Here is an 18,490-nt window from a genome sequence, read left to right on the forward strand (position 1 = left end):
GGGTACCGCATGTGCTAAGCACAAAAATCTGTGGTTGCCCATATGTGATCCTCCGCTTGCCAATTATTCCTCAAGAAGAATGCTGACCATTCCTGTCCTGTATCATTACTGGTGATGAGAAATGGTGTCTTTATGCTAATACTCTCTTTGAAATTCTGAAGGTGGCAGGGGTAAAATACATGGAGCAAAAGGCTATTTACAATTTGTACAGAAACCAGATGGCACTTATAAGAGTCGAGGGGCATGAAAAGGAAGCAGTGGTTGGGAAGGGAGTGAGACAGGTTTGTAGCCTATCCCTGATGTTATTCAATCTGTATATTGAGCAAGCAGTGAAGGAAACGAAAGAAAAATTCGGAGTAGGTATTAAAATCCATGGAGAAGAAATAAAAACTTTGAGGTTCGCCGATGACATTGTAATTCTGTCAGAGACAGCAAAGGACTTGGAAGAGCAGTTGAATGGAAGGGACGGTTGTAATTCTGTCAGAGACAGCAAAGGACTTGGAAGAGCAGTTGAATGGAAGGGACAGTGTCATGAAAGGAGGGTATAAGATGAAGATCAACAAAAGCCAAACGAGGATAATGGAATGTAGTGGAGTTAAATCGGGTGATGCTGAGGGAATTAGATTAGGAAATGAGACACTTAAAGTAGTAAAGGAGTTTTGCTGTTTGGGGAGCAAAATAACTGATGATGGTCGAAGTAGAGAGGATATCAAATGTAGACTGGCAATGGCAAGGAAAGTGTTTCTGAAGAAGAGAAATTTGTTAACATCGAGTAAAGATTGAAGTGTCAGGAAGTCGTTTCTGAAAGTATTTGTATGGAGCGTAGCTTAGTATGGAAGTGAAACATGGACGATAATTAGTTTGGACAAGAAGAGAATAGAAGCTTTCGAAATGTGGTGCTACAGAAGAATGCTAGAGATTAGATGGGTAGATCACATAACTAATGAGGAGGTATTGAATAGAATTGGGGAGAAGAGGAGTTTGTGGCACAACTTGACTAGAAGAAGGGATCGGTTGGTAGGACATGTTCTGAGGCATCAAGGGATCACCAATTTAGTATTGGAGGATAGCGTGGAGGGTAAAAATCGTAGAGGGAGACCAAGAGATGAATACACTAAACAGATTCAGAAGGATGTAGTAGAGAGGATATCAAATGTAGACTGGCAATGGCAAGGAAAGCGTTTCTGATGAAGAGAAATTTGTTAACATCGAGTAAAGATTGAAGTGTCAGGAAGTCGTTTCTGAAAGTATTTGTATGGAGCGTAGCTTAGTATGGAAGTGAAACATGGACGATAATTAGTTTGGACAAGAAGAGAATAGAAGCTTTCGAAATGTGGTGCTACAGAAGAATGCTGGAGATTAGATGGGTAGATCACATAACTAATGAGGAGGTATTGAATAGAATTGGGGAGAAGAGGAGTTTGTGGCACAACTTGACTAGAAGAAGGGATCGGTTGGTAGGACATGTTCTGAGGCATCAAGGGATCACCAATTTAGTATTGGAGGATAGCGTGGAGGGTAAAAATCGTAGAGGGAGACCAAGAGATGAATACACTAAACAGATTCAGAAGGATGTAGGTTGCAGTAGGTACTAGGAGATGAAGAAGCTTGCACAGGATAGAGTAGCATGGAGAGCTGCATCAAACCAGTCTCAGGACCGAAGACCACAACAACAACAACAACAACAACAACAACATGCTACTATAAAGAAAAGAGAGGAATAGTTGAGCACAAATAAAGCAGCAAATCTCTGTACAAAGACCTGCGCATATCCACAAAAGATAATGTTATGCATCTGATGGAACAGTGACGTTGTGATGCACTACAAATTACTTCACTGAGGTGCAACCATCACAGCTGACATTTATCATCAACAACTGAGATGTCCTGCAGACGCAATCTAAGAGGTATAATCCGTATCACTTCAGGTGGGGAGGTTACCTTCATAGTCCGGGAAGTTATTGAATTTAGTATATGTTAAAATTCAGGAGTAAGTAAGAAACACTCCCCCCCCCCCTCCAAAAAAATTCCTACCCCGAGATACAGGCCTCTAAAGATGACGCTGCAAACACCATTTTGAAGACATTAACTTCGGAAAAATGGGTGTGAATTCCTAAGGGACCAAACTGCTGAGGTCATCGGTCCCTAGACTTACACACTACTTAAACTAACTTATGCTAAGAACAACACACACACCCATGCCAAAGGGGGGACTCGAACCTCCGGTGGGAGGGGTCGCGCAATCTGTGACATGGCGCCTCAAACTGTACAGCCACTCTGCACGGCTTCTCTGACACAGTTCTAGGTATTCTGTTTGGTTTTTTTTTGTTTTTTTGTTTGAAAGATAAATGATTTATGATTACAATGGTATCCTCCGTTTGGACATATCTGTCAAAGATCTTTTACTGCCCCCTTTCGAATTTTTATAATTTAAAGAAAAAAAAATTTTTTTTTTCAGAATGCCAATACAGAAAAGTTAGATTTTTCTGTTGCTTATTACCATGCAATACTATATTTTCTGTAAAGGAGAGCTTCCACTTTTAAGTTAGACAGGTTTTATTCTAAAACTCATTCTTTCTCACTTTCAAGGGTAATGTACGTCTTCAGTGAAGTTTGTTTCTTACAAATTTCTTTGTTACAATGTTTATTTCTATTGTCTCTGTTGCAGTTACTACTTATCACTTACTTTGTTGCAGTTACTTCTTTTTACTTTCATTGTTGCAGATATTTCTTCCACTTGTTGTAGTTTCTTTGTTGTGGTTGTTCATTGCGGGTTTCTGTATTGTAGTTGTTTAGTGCTAATTTGTTTACTGAAGAGGCTTCTAAGAAATCTGAGACCATCCAGTGAGTTCTGTGTTTTCATGAGGAATTTGCCAGTTGACACAGTTGCAGTGTGTTTTGTGAAAAGGACTATTTGAAATGTCTTCTGGCTGGGACCACAGGAGAGTGAAGTTAGCTGCATATCCGTAAAAGAGTGATATATAAGACAAACAGAAAACAGACTTTGTTCTGGTTGGGAATAAGTGTTCTCATTTGAAGACTCTTGTTTCAAAACGAACATGTTTCCAGTGACGACTTTTTGTGTTGTAAATGTTTTGACAGAATAACAACAATGATAGTATCTGAACAATGTGAAGCCTCCTCTGGTGCAGATTTTGCATCAATAGATGATGAATTAAATACCCTGAATCAGTCATCTACAGAGGTAGGTGTTAGTCCTGTTAAGAAACCATGGTCAATGAAGTCGACCACTCTATGCATCAAGAAAGCACAGAGAAATTATTAAAGCAATGGATGTATAGACTACAGCAAAAATGACCACATTCTTCAAAGTAGAAATTCCATCTTCAGAAAAAAATAAACCAAAGAACTCTTCCACCTCTTGCCAGGAACTTTTCACAAATATCAAGTCAGCTGTTGAATATTGCATTTCCTACAGTCAAAAAGTGCAAGTTTCAACTGTTATTCCAGAGACATTTTCAAAGAAAACAATTTTGAACCACATTTTGTCAGTACAAAGTACACGGTAGACAAACCAAGAAATGTGAGGTCTGTAAAATGAGTCTTTGGAAGACCAGATCCCTATTACGGCATCCTGTAGAAGCAGCTAAAGTTCAAATCTTATCTGGAAGATAAATGGAACTGTTCTCGCCAGAATGCCAACAAAAAACATTAACTGTAACAGTTGAAAGTCAAAAAGTTGTGAAAGTAAAGAGGTACATGACTTGCAGTATTAAAGAAACTTTTGCAATTTATAAGAGCAATTATACAACTTCACAATTTGGAAGATCAAAATTTTATGCACTACAACCTAAGTGGGTAGTTCCACACCCATCTAGAGATGTCTGTTTATGAGTGTACTGCAAGAATTTTGAACTTTGGTAACTTTGAAGACTTTACTGGAGCACATGACATACGAGGCGTGTTTTTTAAGTAAGTACTGTTTTGAAATTAAAAAAAGACATGCTAAGATATCTCAATAATTTTATTTTTACATGAAAGCCTGTACCTTAATCTACGCACGGACGCCATTACAGTCTGATTCTTCCTTGTTTACGTTGTGTACTGAGTGTTTAAGATGTCTCCGATAATCGCGAGTCCCGCCGACTGTGAAGTACGGGCTGTTATAAAATTTCTTAGTGCTAAAGGCCTAAAAGCGATCGATATTCATCGTGAGATCTGTGCAGTTTACAGAGAAAACATTATGAGTGACGGAATGTTAAGAAAGTGGGTGAGAGCGTTTAAAGATGGTCACACAAATGTGCATGATGAACAACGGAGTGGGCGTCCTTCGGTCGTTAATGAAAGTCTAGTGCAGGAAGTGGACAACAAGGTGAGAGAAAACAGACACTTTACGATTTCCTCTTTGCGGGATGACTTTCCTAATGTTCCTCGTGGTGTTTTGTATGGCATTGTGACCGAGCACTTGAATTACCGAAAATTGTGCCCACGCTGGGTATCAAAAATGTTGACGGATGTGACTTTCCTTGAGTGGTACCACAATGACGGTGATGATTTCTTAAGCCAAATTGTTACAGACGATGAAACATGGGTGGCCTACGTCACACCAGAATCAAAGCAACAGTCCACGGAAGTTGAGCAAGGGCATTGTTTTGCTGCAAGACAATGCCCATCCGCATGTGTCGAATCAGATCAAAGATCTCATCACATCTTTTTGATGGGAAACTCTAGATCATCCTCCGTACAGCCCCGATCTTGCGCCCAGTGACTACCATCTGTTCCTGCACTTGAAGAAACACCTGCACGGTCAGCATCTCCAAGACGATGACGAAGTCAAAACAGTGGTGATGCAGTGGTTAACAAGTCAGGCGGCAGACTGCTATGAGGAGGGTATTCAAAAACTGGTACTAAGTTATGACAAGTGCCTCAATATTGATGGAAATTATGTAGAAAAGTAGATTAAGGTAAAGGCTTTCATGTAAAAGAAAAAATTATTGAGATATCTTAGCATGTCTTTTTTTAATTACAAAACGGTACTTACTTTAAAAAACACGCCTCATATGACAGCTTGGTTGGGTGTGTGAAGTCATTAGTAGTCTGCGACGTAAAGTGAGAGACTTGTGTGTTCAAGAATGTGGTAACTGCGTTGGAAAGGAAGGACCGTCTTTACAGACACTTGGCCTGGAAGACGTAGCAGATAACTCTGCAGAAATTACATATGCAACATGGGAGGAAAATAAACTAATTAAGAAAACTGTTGCCATTGACAATTTGATTGACGAACTTGGTAAACGGTCAGTGAAAGCAGTAACACACCAGCATCTGAAGAAATTCAAACAACAACACATTGCAGAAGTGAAAAGGTGTGTACTGGCTGAAGAACTATGTTTAGTGCTTCACTGTGATTTTGCTGAGAAATGGTATGTAATTCACTCACAAGAAGTACAAGGGTATCACTGGAGTAATGACCAGTTTAAATTTTTACAGGAGTGACATATTTTCAAAACAAGACCACAAATATAATTGCGTAGGCTTCCGCGGCCAGAGTCAGTCGACATAAAAGTTTTCTAGGTTTGGTACCGCGTCATAATGTAAAAACTACTGCTGCTATAGAAAAGCCAACGTTCCAGCCACGATTGCAGCGGCCTTCTTCTGGGTCTAATCAAAGAAATGTTGCAGTTATAAGTGATAACACAGTACATGACTCAGCCCATGCTTTGCTAGCAATGCGCAAAATTCTGTAACTGCAAACAGTGGCAGAGAAGATCATCATTATTTCTGATGGTGTTCGTAGTCATTTTAAAAATTGTTGCCAGCTGTTTGAATTGAGTAAGTCGCTTGTGCCAACTGACTGGGTATACAGTGCTACTGGTCATGGGAAGGGGCCTCTGGTGGTGTAGGAAGCCTGCTGATGCACCATGCTACAAAACATAATCTTTTCAGACCAAATACAACTGCAATTCAGAATGCTGAGGATTTTACAAGAGTTGTGAACTCTTACACATCCACAGCACTCATACTTTTATCCAAAGAGTAAATTGAAGAATTCTGTGAGCAGAAAAAAGAAGAATGCTCCAAACAAACTACTCCTTTTAAACGAATTCAGAAGACACATTTTTGGACTCAAAGTGATAGGCAAACGCATATTGCATGTGCTTTAAACAGCAAGAAAGAAGAAATTTCCTTTGTTCGGCCGACACCTACGAAACAACAGGATAATATTCAGATTCACAACCTGAGAAGGGGGATGTTTGTGATGTATGCGTATTATTTAATAATGTTATCCACCTCTATAAAGTTCTTCTATCTGCCCATGCACCTGAAGCTGTGTTGCCTCAAAGTGCATAAAGCCACTGGAAGCCATGACACCCTCCATCTTCATCTTCACTCTTTGTAACATAAGCAAATTTTGCTACATTGGGAATGCCCTATTATGATAACATGCTTTATTATTATTATTATTATTGATCATGAAAGCCAGCTTCTTAGTTTTCCTTGATGGTGAGAAATTAAAAAATTCGAGTACACAAGTCAACAAGAAACTTGCCGGTCCACTAACACAGATCCCTGAAAATTGAAGTAAAGATGGTTTCATATATGCAACTGAAGTGATGCTACATCTCTTGCCATACTGCAGTAGCACTGTGAGCTACCATTCACACAGGATGCCATAAATTCTACAAGTGGCAAAGTTTTCAACATGGCATCAGCAGGTATTTTTGGTTGGTAGTAATGTTATAGAGCAAGCAAGAGTTACACACAAGTAAAAGAAAACCAAACTCTTAGATCCAGAACTCGAAATTGTGCAGGAATAAAACAGGGCAACAAACACATACACAAAATAATGCTCAAAGACAAATACACTCCTGGAAATTGAAATAAGAACACCGTGAATTCATTGTCCCAGGAAGGGGAAACTTTATTGACACATTCCTGGGGTCAGATACATCACATGATCACACTGACAGAACCACAGGCACATAGACACAGGCAACAGAGCATGCACAATGTCGGCACTAGTACAGTGTATATCCACCTTTCGCAGCAATACAGGCTGCTATTCTCCCATGGAGACGATCGTAGAGATGCTGGATGTAGTCCTGTGGAACGGCTTACCATGCCATTTCCACCTGGCGCCTCAGTTGGACCAGCGTTCGTGCTGGACGTGCAGACCGCGTGAGACGACGCTTCATCCAGTCCCAAACATGCTCAATGGGGGACAGATCCGGAGATCTTGCTGGCCAGGGTAGTTGACTTACACCTTCTAGAGCACGTTGGGTGGCACGGGATACATGCGGACGTGCATTGTCCTGTTGGAACAGCAAGTTCCCTTGCCGGTCTAGGAATGGTAGAACGATGGGTTCGATGACGGTTTGGATGTACCGTACACTATTCAGTGTCCCCTCGACGATCACCAGTGGTGTACAGCCAGTGTAGGAGATCGCTCCCCACACCATGATGCCGGGTGTTGGCCCTGTGTGCCTCGGTCGTATGCAGTCCTGATTGTGGCGCTCACCTGCACGGCGCCAAACACGCATACGACCATCATTGGCACCAAGGCAGAAGCGACTCTCATCGCTGAAGACGACACGTCTCCATTCGTCCCTCCATTCACGCCTGTCGCGACACCACTGGAGGCGGGCTGCACGATGTTGGGGCGTGAGCGGAAGACGGCCTAACGGTGTGCGGGACCGTAGCCCAGCTTCATGGAGACGGTTGCGAATGTTCCTCGCCGATACCCCAGGAGCAACAGTGTCCCTAATTTGCTGGGAAGTGGCGGTGCGGTCCCCTACGGCACTGTGTAGGATCCTACGGTCTTGGCGTGCATCCGTGCGTCGCTGCGGTCCAGTTCCAGGTCGACGGGCACGTGCACCTTCCGCCGACCACTGGCGACAACATCGATGTACTGTGGAGACCTCACGCCCCACGTGTTGAGCAATTCAGCGGTACGTCCACCCGGCCTCCCGCATGCCCACTATACGCCCTCGCTCAAAGTCCGTCAACTGCACATACGGTTCACGTCCACGCTGTCGCGGCATGCTACCAGTGTTAAAGACTGCGATGGAGCTCCGTATGCCACGGCAAACTGGCTGACACTGACGGCGGCGGTGCACAAATGCTGCGCAGCTAGCGCCATTCGACGGCCAACACCGCGGTTCCTGGTGTGTCCGCTGTGCCGTGCGTGTGATCATTGCTTGTACAGCCCTCTCGCAGTGTCTGGAGCAAGTATGGTGGGTCTGACACACCGGTGTCAATGTGTTCTTTTTTCCATTTCCAGGAGTGTATTTATTTATAAATTAACAACTGTATTTTAAATATCCACTACAGATACTCCACTCTTCTGAATTTTAGATTTTTTTTATTTTACTTAATGTTGGCGTTTTGCATATTTCTAATTTTTGCTTTTGCAACTGTCACACTCGGATCTACACTCCTGGAAATTGAAATAAGAACACAGTGAATTCATTGTCCCAGGAAGGGGAAACTTTATTGACACATTCCTGGGGTCAGATACATCACATGATCACACTGACAGAACCACAGGCACATAGACACAGGCAACAGAGCATGCACAATGTCGGCACTAGTACAGTGTATATCCACCTTTCGCAGCAATACAGGCTGCTATTCTCCCATGGAGACGATCGTAGAGATGCTGGATGTAGTCCTGTGGAACGGCTTGCCATGCCATTTCCACCTGGCGCCTCAGTTGGACCAGCGTTCGTGCTGGACGTGCAGACCGCGTGAGACGACGCTTCATCCAGTCCCAAACATGCTCAATGGGGGACAGATCCGGAGATCTTGCTGGCCAGGGTAGTTGACTTACACCTTCTAGAGCACGTTGGGTGGCACGGGATACATGCGGACGTGCATTGTCCTGTTGGAACAGCAAGTTCCCTTGCCGGTCTAGGAATGGTAGAACGATGGGTTCGATGACGGTTTGGATGTACCGTGCACTATTCAGTGTCCCCTCGACGATCACCAGTGGTGTACGGCCAGTGTAGGAGATCGCTCCCCACACCATGATGCCGGGTGTTGGCCCTGTGTGCCTCGGTCGTATGCAGTCCTGATTGTGGCGCTCACCTGCACGGCGCCAAACACGCATACGACCATCATTGGCACCAAGGCAGAAGCGACTCTCATCGCTGAAGACGACACGTCTCCATTCGTCCTTCCATTCACGCCTGTCGCGACACCACTGGAGGCGGGCTGCACGATGTTGGGGCGTGAGCGGAAGACGGCCTAACGGTGTGCAGGACCGTAGCCCAGCTTCATGGAGACGGTTGCGAATGGTCCTCGCCGATACCCCAGGAGCAACAGTGTCCCTCATTTGCTGGGAAGTGGCGGTGCGGTCCCCTACGGCACTGCGTAGGATCCTACGGTCTTGGCGTGCATCCGTGCGTCGCTGCGGTCCGGTCCCAGGTCGACGGGCACGTGCACCTTCCACCGACCACTGGCGACAACATCGATGTACTGTGGAGACCTCACGCCCCACGTGTTGAGCAATTCGGCGGTACGTCCACCTGGCCTCCCGCATGCCCACTATACGCCCTCGCTCAAAGTCCGTCAACTGCACATACGGTTCACGTCCACACTGTCGCGGCATGCTACCAGTGTTAAAGACTGCGATGGAGCTCCGTATGCCACGGCAAACTGGCTGACACTGACGGCGGCGGTGCACAAATGCTGCGCAGCTAGCGCCATTCGACGGCCAACACCGCGGTTCCTGGTGTGTCCGCTGTGCCGTGCGTGTGATCATTGCTTGTACAGCCCTCTCGCAGTGTCCGGAGCAAGTATGGTGGGTCTGACACACCGGTGTCAATGTGTTCTTTTTTCCATTTCCAGGAGTGTATTTCCTACACACAATCAGTAACTTATAGCAGTTGTTGGTCTCTCAAACCAGATTTTTATGTAACTCACTTTTTTGGTTCCATAAGCAAGGTCCCTTTTTGTACAATTTCAGACAGTGTGAAATTGTACCTGTCAAATGTTTTCTACATTTGTTTTTAGTAAGATAAACAAAACACAGGAAATTGTGTGGCCCATATCAGAGATTATTCCACAAAAACTAGGGCAGAAAGCTGGAGTTTTGGGAAACATAGTGGTTAGCTACATCACGCTGCAGTGCTGAAAGTAGAAGCAGATCATCGCGCCAGCCTCTGCACTTCTACGTGCATTCCGTGTGGCTATGGAAATCATGGAAATGGTTGTACCATTTGCCGAGATAGTTTTATTCATCTTCAGCAACTGCCACCAAGTGGTGCAAAGTTTATTCAACACTCCCCCTCCCCTCTCTCTCTCTCTCTCTCTCTCTCTCTCTCTCTCTCTCTCTCTCTCACACACACACACACACACACACACACTAACACACACACACTTACACACACACTCTGCAGGTGAGTAACAACCATGCAGGATAGACATGCGCTTCCAGTTCTTTAGTGTCTACCCATTACAGTCAATCATCTTAGCATTTAGATTGAGATCCTTGTGACGCATGATATTCAACCATCACGCTTAATGGTGATTGCCGAAGCACCCAGAGAACTTATATAAATAAGAAGGCAGAACCAATGTAGGAACTCCAGGTTCACAATAATTCAATCCAGCTACTGGCAACTGAAATGCTTGAGGTGGTCACTTTTTGGCATAACACAAGCTGCCTGAAAGCCAATCTTACATTCACAAAGAGTGTACCAAACACACAGAGGACAAACCCACTATAGCCAGCCAAAATAAATAAATATCAAAAGTCAGTCAAAACTGTCACATCGCAAAAGACATAGGTGAATCAAAAGCAATAACAGAATCAATCATCGATATTCACATTCAAGGATATATCAAAACAATTAGCTATTACCTCAAAGCAATGAACTTTCTACATTTTACTGCCTATCAATAACACAAGATTAAAAAAGTTAAGTTTGGTCAAATAGGGAATGAATGGAAATAATACACAGAAATAAAATGTAACTGAAAGGAATTACTGATGAAAACTTTTCACCTTATAAGCCAAGGGGCTGTGTTATCTTTAAACAATGTTTCATCTTCAAGCAAAGTGACACTATAATGTTATATGAGGGCTGTTCAATAAGTAATGCAACACTTTTTTTCTTTTTTTCTGAAAGCAGGCCTGTTTTATTCATTATTCGAATACACCACATTTTTCTGCAATGTTTTGGCTATAAAACCCTATTTATCAACATAATCTCCATTCAATGCATCAGCCTGATGCCACCTTATTGGGAGGGACTATGCCTGCATGGTACCACTCTAATGGTCTACACTGGAGCTCACATCTTGCTGCATCAATAAACTCCTCATCATCCAAACACTGCTTCCTGTGGATGGCATCTTTTATTGGGCCAAACAGATGGAAGTTGGAAAGTGCAAGATTCAGGCTGTCAGGTGGATGAGGAAGAGCAGTCCAATGAAGTTTTGTGAGTTCTTCTCGGGTGCACAGACTTGCGTGAGGCCTTGCACTGACATGGAGAAGGAGAACTTCAATTTCCTGTGGGTAGCACAATAAACACACTTCAGAGTTGATCTTTGCAACATGATGGAGGACTCAGATTAACCCCTTCAGTGACCCAGAAGACCATAGCCATGACTTTACCAGCTGAGTGTGCGGCTTTGAACTTTTTCTTTGGAGGAGATGTGGTGTGGTGCCTTTCTGTGGAGTGCCGATTTGTTTCCAGTTTGAAATGATGAACTCACGTTTCATTGCATGTGATGATGTTTGACAATCAGCCTTGTAATGCACCACAAGCAGTTCTGTACAGATGGTCCTTCACTGCTCTTTCTGGTCTTCTGTTAGGCAGCGCTGAACCCAGCTGGCATACACCTTCGAGTATGCCAACAGGTGAAAGAGTGTGTCAGCACTACCAACAGAGATCTCCAGTTGTGCAGTGATCACCTCAAATGAGTGTGTCTGCATGTTTCAACACTGCAAGAATCACAGCCGTGTGCAGCCAGCCAGCACACGGGAGATTGGACAGGTCTGCACGACCTTTTCGCGATGATGACAGACGCCTCATCCAGTGACTCACAATGCTTTTGCTCATGCCAGGTCTCCATAGACAAATTGCAAGTGCCTATGAATATCTGCAGGGCTCTGGTTTTGTACCAAAATAAACTCAATGACTTGGAATGCACCTCCGTTACACACTCCATTTTGTAGGCTATACTGCTGTCACCTATCAGAACTTCATGACACTACAGGGGCTGAAGCAGGAATATTCCATGACTTCCCACAACAATTCCACATTTTTCTTCTCCAGCCAAAATTGACCGAGGAAAAAAATGTGTTGTATTACCTATTGAACACCAGTCTTAGATATTGCAAATGCATTCTGCCTGAGAACTTGATTACGATTGTGTGAGTGCAAAATATATTTAGATGACATATGCATGTTGTTAGTGGCAAGTCCTGAATTTTTTGAACTAGAATAGTGGAGAAATTGCAAAGTTTTGACGGGTAGAGGTTTTGTGGCCTCCTAGTTCCTAGCGGATGTACATACTAGATGGATTTTAGAAGATATGAAAAGCATTTGCGAACCTGTGGGCTTCGTTTCATGCTAGACTGGTGAAATTTAACAGAGATAGAGCGAGAAATCAAATGATAACAGTGAATAAATCAAATGTGACTGCCAATTAATCATAAGCTCCTACAAGAATTTCATTTTCCTGAAACGTCAGCCACATTATGAGACTTTTGCATCAACTCAGCCATTCACACATTTTAAAAACAAAATATTGTAATTAATTAATAATTATTAAAGAAAAAGACAATAAGAAATTAAAATAAAAAATTCATTGGTACTTACTTTCAATCCTTGTGAGCCACATCCATCACTTGATGGTGTATGATATTTATTTTTCTTAGGCTTCTCTCCTGGAACATAAATTAAAAAATTAATTTATTTGCCAAGTACATAAAATAAGTATTACATCTGGCATTCATTTCAACTTGTGACATCGTTCGTCCAATTGGTTGGTTTGGGGGAAGAGACCAAACAACGGGTCATCGGTCTCATCGGATTAGGGAAGGAAGTTGGCCGTGCCCTTTCAGAGGAACCATCCCGGCATTTGCCTGGAGCGATTTAGGGAAATCACGGAAAACCTAAATCAGGATGGCCGGACGCGGGATTGAACCGTCGTCCTCCCGAATGCGAGTCCAGTGTGCTAACCACTGCGCCACCTCACTCGGTATTGTTCGTCCAAGCCTCATGCCTCAATAGTGTGTTTACATTTTGCGGCGTGCAGTTGGTGCTGTAGCAGTTGTAAAGCTAAGTACTGACAAAGTTATTTGTGCACTGTTATACAGTTACTAAATTTAATAGTTTTCCAGAGATGCAACATGCTTTCTGTGGTGAAATAACGATTTAATAAACTTTTGGAAACATTCGCTCGCTGTGTTTTTTTAGTTTTCTGTGCATTGAACTCGTTTTCTAAATTTCGTGCTTTAGGTTTCAGCTGACGTTTCTTATTTTTTCTAGTGAAATATTTCAGTAACATTTTCATTCAATGTTTTAACTTTGTTGAATGTTCCAATGGCCACTTGAATTTTTGGTTTTAGCTAATAATTTTGTGAAGTTCTGCTGGTATTGGTATTAGCCGTGGTGTAGTAGTATTAATACAAGCAGTTGCTTACTTAGTAGACAGAGAATTTCAAGACCGCTACTGTTAGTTCTGCTGGTGTAATTGAACTTCGGTGATGTAGGCATATAGTTTTTTTAAGTAACTGTAAAATTTTACCATGAGTGAGAAGTGTGCGCTCTGTCCTACGTTTGTGAGTAGTGGGGTGCAGTGTCCGATTTGTTCAAAGAATTTTCAGTGTGGGGAATGCAGTGGGGAAGCCAGTGGGTATCCTAGTGACATCCTCTCCTGGGAATTAAGAATCTGTAGTAGAAATAAGTTGATAGAGCAGCAGGAGTGTAAGGTCTGTGCCCTTCAGGTGCAGTTACAACATACAAAGGAGGAACTAGATAGGTTGAGGGTGAAGAGTGGTGGGGAATGGGAACTGGCAGTTGGCAAGAAGGCAGCTAGGAGGAGTAGGAATTCAGACATTTATACTTTGTGAATATGCAGTAGATTTGACCAACTATCAGAGCTGAGTGGAGTGGAGCCTCTTGTAGCCGTAGGTGTAGGGAACATGCAGCAGTCCTCAGCAGTTAGGAGGCTTAGGTCAGTTGCAAAGTCTAACAGAAAGAAGAAGGTTCTGCTGCTAGGTAGTTCGCACGGTAGAGATGTGAGCTAGCCATTGCAGGAAGTGTTGGGGAGTGAGTACCAGGTCACCAGCATCATGAAGCCTAGTGCAGGGTTTGCTCAGGTGACTGACAGCATAGGGGAGTTATGTAGGAATTTTACGAAGGAGAATCAGGTGGGTGGAGCAGGGAAAACGTCTTGATAGGGATGGAGTATATGATGTAGGTGGTGACCTGGTAAAGATAGCTACTCAAACTGGTGGCACTAATGTGCATTTCGTGGAGCTGTTCCAGCGTCATGATCAGACTCGTCGTAATGTGGCTGTTAGGCACGCTAACATGGGGCTGGAGAGGATACTGATGGCAGGGGGCATGGGTCACATTTCAGTGGTGCCAGTTGGGTCTATCAGCAGATTGGGTTTCACTAGGCATGGCCTGCACCTCAACAGGTATGGGAAGGGGAGGCTGGCAAAGCTTATTGGCAATGGTGTAGTGGGTGGTGGTGGGATCACTCATGGAAAAATTCCTGTAGTAGCTGGAGTTAGAGCTGCACCTTTTTTAGACTGGAGTCAGCTAATACGCATAACTGCTTAAAGGACGTTCCTCTAGCTAAGGGCTCACCTTCAGAGGATGTCATGTTTCCAAGTAGAGAAGGAATTAGCATATTTCATCAAAATATAAGAGCTATTAGAGATAAAGTTAGTGAACTGCTCATAGATGTTGACGCTGAAATTACTGGTACATCGGAGTAGCACCTAAATAATTAGACAATTGGGAGGCTTCCTTTACCAGGATACAGATTAGCTGGCTGTTTTTCAAGGAGTTCCCTGCAGGTTGGGGAAGTGGCTATGTACTTAAAAAACAGTATTCATTTGAGTCCACAGTTGTGCAGGGGCAGTTGACTTTAGTGAAACTAAACTTCAAATTGTTGTTGTTTACAGGTCCCCTAACTCTGACTTCAGAGCATTTCTGCTCAAGATAGAGAGAGTTCGTGATTCACTTTGCAGGAAGTACCAGAAATTAGTTATATGTCGCGAGTTCAATATAAATTTTGTATATGATGATGATGCAAGAAAAAGGATGTTGGTCAATCTCCTAAATTCATATGATCTGATGCAGACAATGATTTTTTTTTTCAACTAGGATGCAGGGGAACAGCAGCACAGACATAGACAATATTTTTATTCATTCTTCAGTACTAGATGGGTATTCTGTTAGTAAAAGGGTGAATGGTCTTTCAGACCATGATGCACAAATTTTAACATTACAAGGCTTTTGTATTCAAACAAATATCACATATAATTACAAACTATGTAGGAAAGTTAAACCTACAGCAATACAGAGTTTTTTAAACCTTGTCAAGGAGCAAGAGTGACAGGATGATTAAAGTGCCGATAACATACATGATACACATAATGCTTTCCTTAACACTTTTCTCAATGCTCTTTGAGAGTTGCTTCCCATTAGAACGTTCTAAACAGGGTACTAGCAGCAATAGGCAGCCCAGGTGGCTGACTAGTGGGGTAAGGATATCATGCAGGACAAAGTGCGAACTATATCAAAATGTTAGAAGTAGTCACAATCAAGCTACAGTAGCCCATTACAAACAATATGTAAGGTGCTTAAAAATTTTATTAGGAAGGCAAAGAGTATATGGTATGCAAATAGAATAGCTAATTCACATGATAAAATTAAAACCATTTGGCCTGTTGTGAAGGAAGTGTCTGGTCAGCAGCACAAGGTCGACGATATAGTCAGTTCGAAGTAAAAATATTTCTGTTACTGATAAATCAGATATATGTACAGTATTTAACAATAACTTTCTGAGCATTGCTGGTGAATTAAATAAAAGTTTAGTTTTTACAGGGAATCATATAACTTTCTTGGCAAATGCCTTTCCGAGATTGGTGTCTGAAATACTCCTCTGCAATACAGACAAGGGGGAGATTGAGTCAATAATCAAATCACTGAAGACTAAGGACTCTTGTGGATATGATAGAGTGCCTAGCAGAAAATTAAAATACTGTGCTGCGCATGTTAGCACTGTATATAGCCATATTTGTAATTTTTCCTTTCGGAATGGTCAGTTTCCTGGACGATTAAAGTATTCAGTAGTAAAGCAGCTTTATAAAAAGGGAGAAAGGGATAATGTAGACAATTTTAGACCTCTTTCTATGCTCTCAGTGTTTGCTAAAGTTATGGAAAAGACTTTGTATGAAAGGATAATTGATCATTTTATATTACACGATTTGCTATCAAATGTACAGCTCAACTTTAGAAGTTGTTTAACAACTGAAAATGTCATATTCTCTTTTCTCTGTGAGGTACTGGACAGGTTAAACAAAAGGTTTCAATCGCTAGGCATATTTTTTAACTAAGGCATTTGATTGTGTTGATCACAAAATATTGCTCCAGAAGTTGGACCATATTGGAATACGGACAGGAACTCACAGTTGGTTCAACTCTTACAAACAGCAAAAGGTCTTTATTCACAATGTTGAGAATGGCTGTGATGTGGGGTCACAGTGGGGTACAGTCAAGTGGGGGGATGCCCCAGGGATAAGTGTTGGGGTCACTCCTTTATCTGTATAAATGATATGCCCTGTAGTATTATGGGTAACTCTAAAATATTTCTGTTTGCTGATGACACTAGCTTGGTAGTAAGGGATGTTGTGTGCAACATTGGCTCAGTTTCAAATAGTGCATTACATGACCTAACTTCATGGCTTGTAGAAAATAAACTAATGCTAAATCACAGTAAGACTTAGTTTTTACATTTTCTAACACACAATTCAACAAAACATGGTGTTTTAATTTCACGGAATGGGTATATGATTAGTGAAACTGAACAGTTCAAATTTCTAGGTGTTCAGATAGTAAACTGTTGTGGAAACCCCACATTCAGGATGTTGTTCAAAGACTTAATGCTGCCATTTTTACTATTCGAACGGTATCTGAAGTGAGTGATTGCGACAGGAAAATTAGTCTACTTTGTTTATTTTCATTTGCTTATGTCATATGGTATTATACTTTGGGGTAATTAATTCCATTCTAAAAAGATATTTTTGGCTCAGAAACGGGTGGCTCGGGCAGTAAGTGCTGTAAGTTCATGAACCTCTTGTGGACCCCTGTTCATGAGGCTGGGTATTTTGACATTGGCCTCTCAGTACATATATTCCTTATTAACATTTCTTGTTAACAATATTAGCTTATTCCCAAGAATAAGCAGCTTTCACTCAGTTAATACTCATCAGAAATCAAACCTGCAGTTGGATCGGACTTCTTTAACTCTTGTGCAGAAAAGTGTGCAGTATACTGCTGCATCCATTTTCAATAAGCTACCACTAGAATTTAAGAAAAATCTCAGCAGTAATCCACGCGCTTTCACATCGAAACTGAAGTATTTCCTCATGGTCACTCCTTCTATTCTGTCGAGGAGTTCCTCGAAAAAATTAAGCTGATTCTTGTTGTATTGTTGATTGCGTTTACTTAAACTTATGGACTGACTTTATTTGGGTTCATAAATATTTTATTTTTATCTGTTATTACTTTTATGTTGTAATTTAATGTAATGACACATTCCATGACCTCGGAAATTTGCTCCTCAATTTGGTCCTACAGAAGGTGACGAGTAAATTAATAATTAAAGCTAACTCAGAGCAGCAAATTGATTTTTAGATTAGTTGAGGTCATTGAAACTGTTGGCTTTAAATGCCAATCGTAAGAGTCCTAAGAGACAATCAATCTCATTCTGTATGGTGTAATTTGCTGTGCATATTCAAGTGCAGTTGGTTGGTTGCCTCACAGAAGGAGCAAGTTGACTCGTTAGATCACTGGCTCAGTTAGTGTAATTAGTTGTGCACCAGCTAAGTTTTCACTCAGCAGCTTATCTGAAAATGTTTCACCCTTATTAGTCTAGAGATTTACAAATAGTAAGAACAAGGAAAAAATATGTTTGAATCAATCTGTACACTTGTGAAAGTGTAGTGCTTTCTTGACATACGAATGGCATAGCACGGAAACCTATAGGACTTGGGATCAGTTATGCCAGAAAATATTTCAATTTGTCTGATTGTTTCCTCATAGGTTTTAGTCCACAAACGGGATAGGAATGCACAGTCTCCAACAAAGCCATTTCAATAAAATGTATTTTGTTCTCTATGTCATTAGCACATCTGAAGCATACTGAATGTCTTAGTGACTGATGTTTCAGACAACGAAACAAGAGCTTGTTGTCTCTGCAATACCTTGGAAAAAACATAAAATGTTTGTAGGGGAGTGCCACTCTTATTTGTGGAATCATGTTTCAGTAGTAAATACCA

At 42.0% G+C, this 18,490-nt stretch overlaps 1 protein-coding gene across 1 annotated transcript in view; it reads right to left on the reverse strand.

Moving 5' to 3' along the window:
- Positions 1-18,490, reverse strand: part of LOC126237425 (group XIIA secretory phospholipase A2) — a 32,125-nt gene that overhangs the window by 6,770 nt on the left and 6,865 nt on the right. Inside the window, exon 2 of the mRNA XM_049947534.1 lies at positions 12,789-12,856. Within this exon, the coding sequence (XP_049803491.1) occupies positions 12,789-12,856 (68 nt within the window). The remainder of the gene's footprint in view (positions 1-12,788; positions 12,857-18,490) is intronic.

Source organism: Schistocerca nitens, chromosome 2 (genome assembly GCF_023898315.1).
Source record: "Schistocerca nitens isolate TAMUIC-IGC-003100 chromosome 2, iqSchNite1.1, whole genome shotgun sequence".
Taxonomy (NCBI): Eukaryota; Metazoa; Arthropoda; class Insecta; order Orthoptera; family Acrididae; genus Schistocerca; species Schistocerca nitens.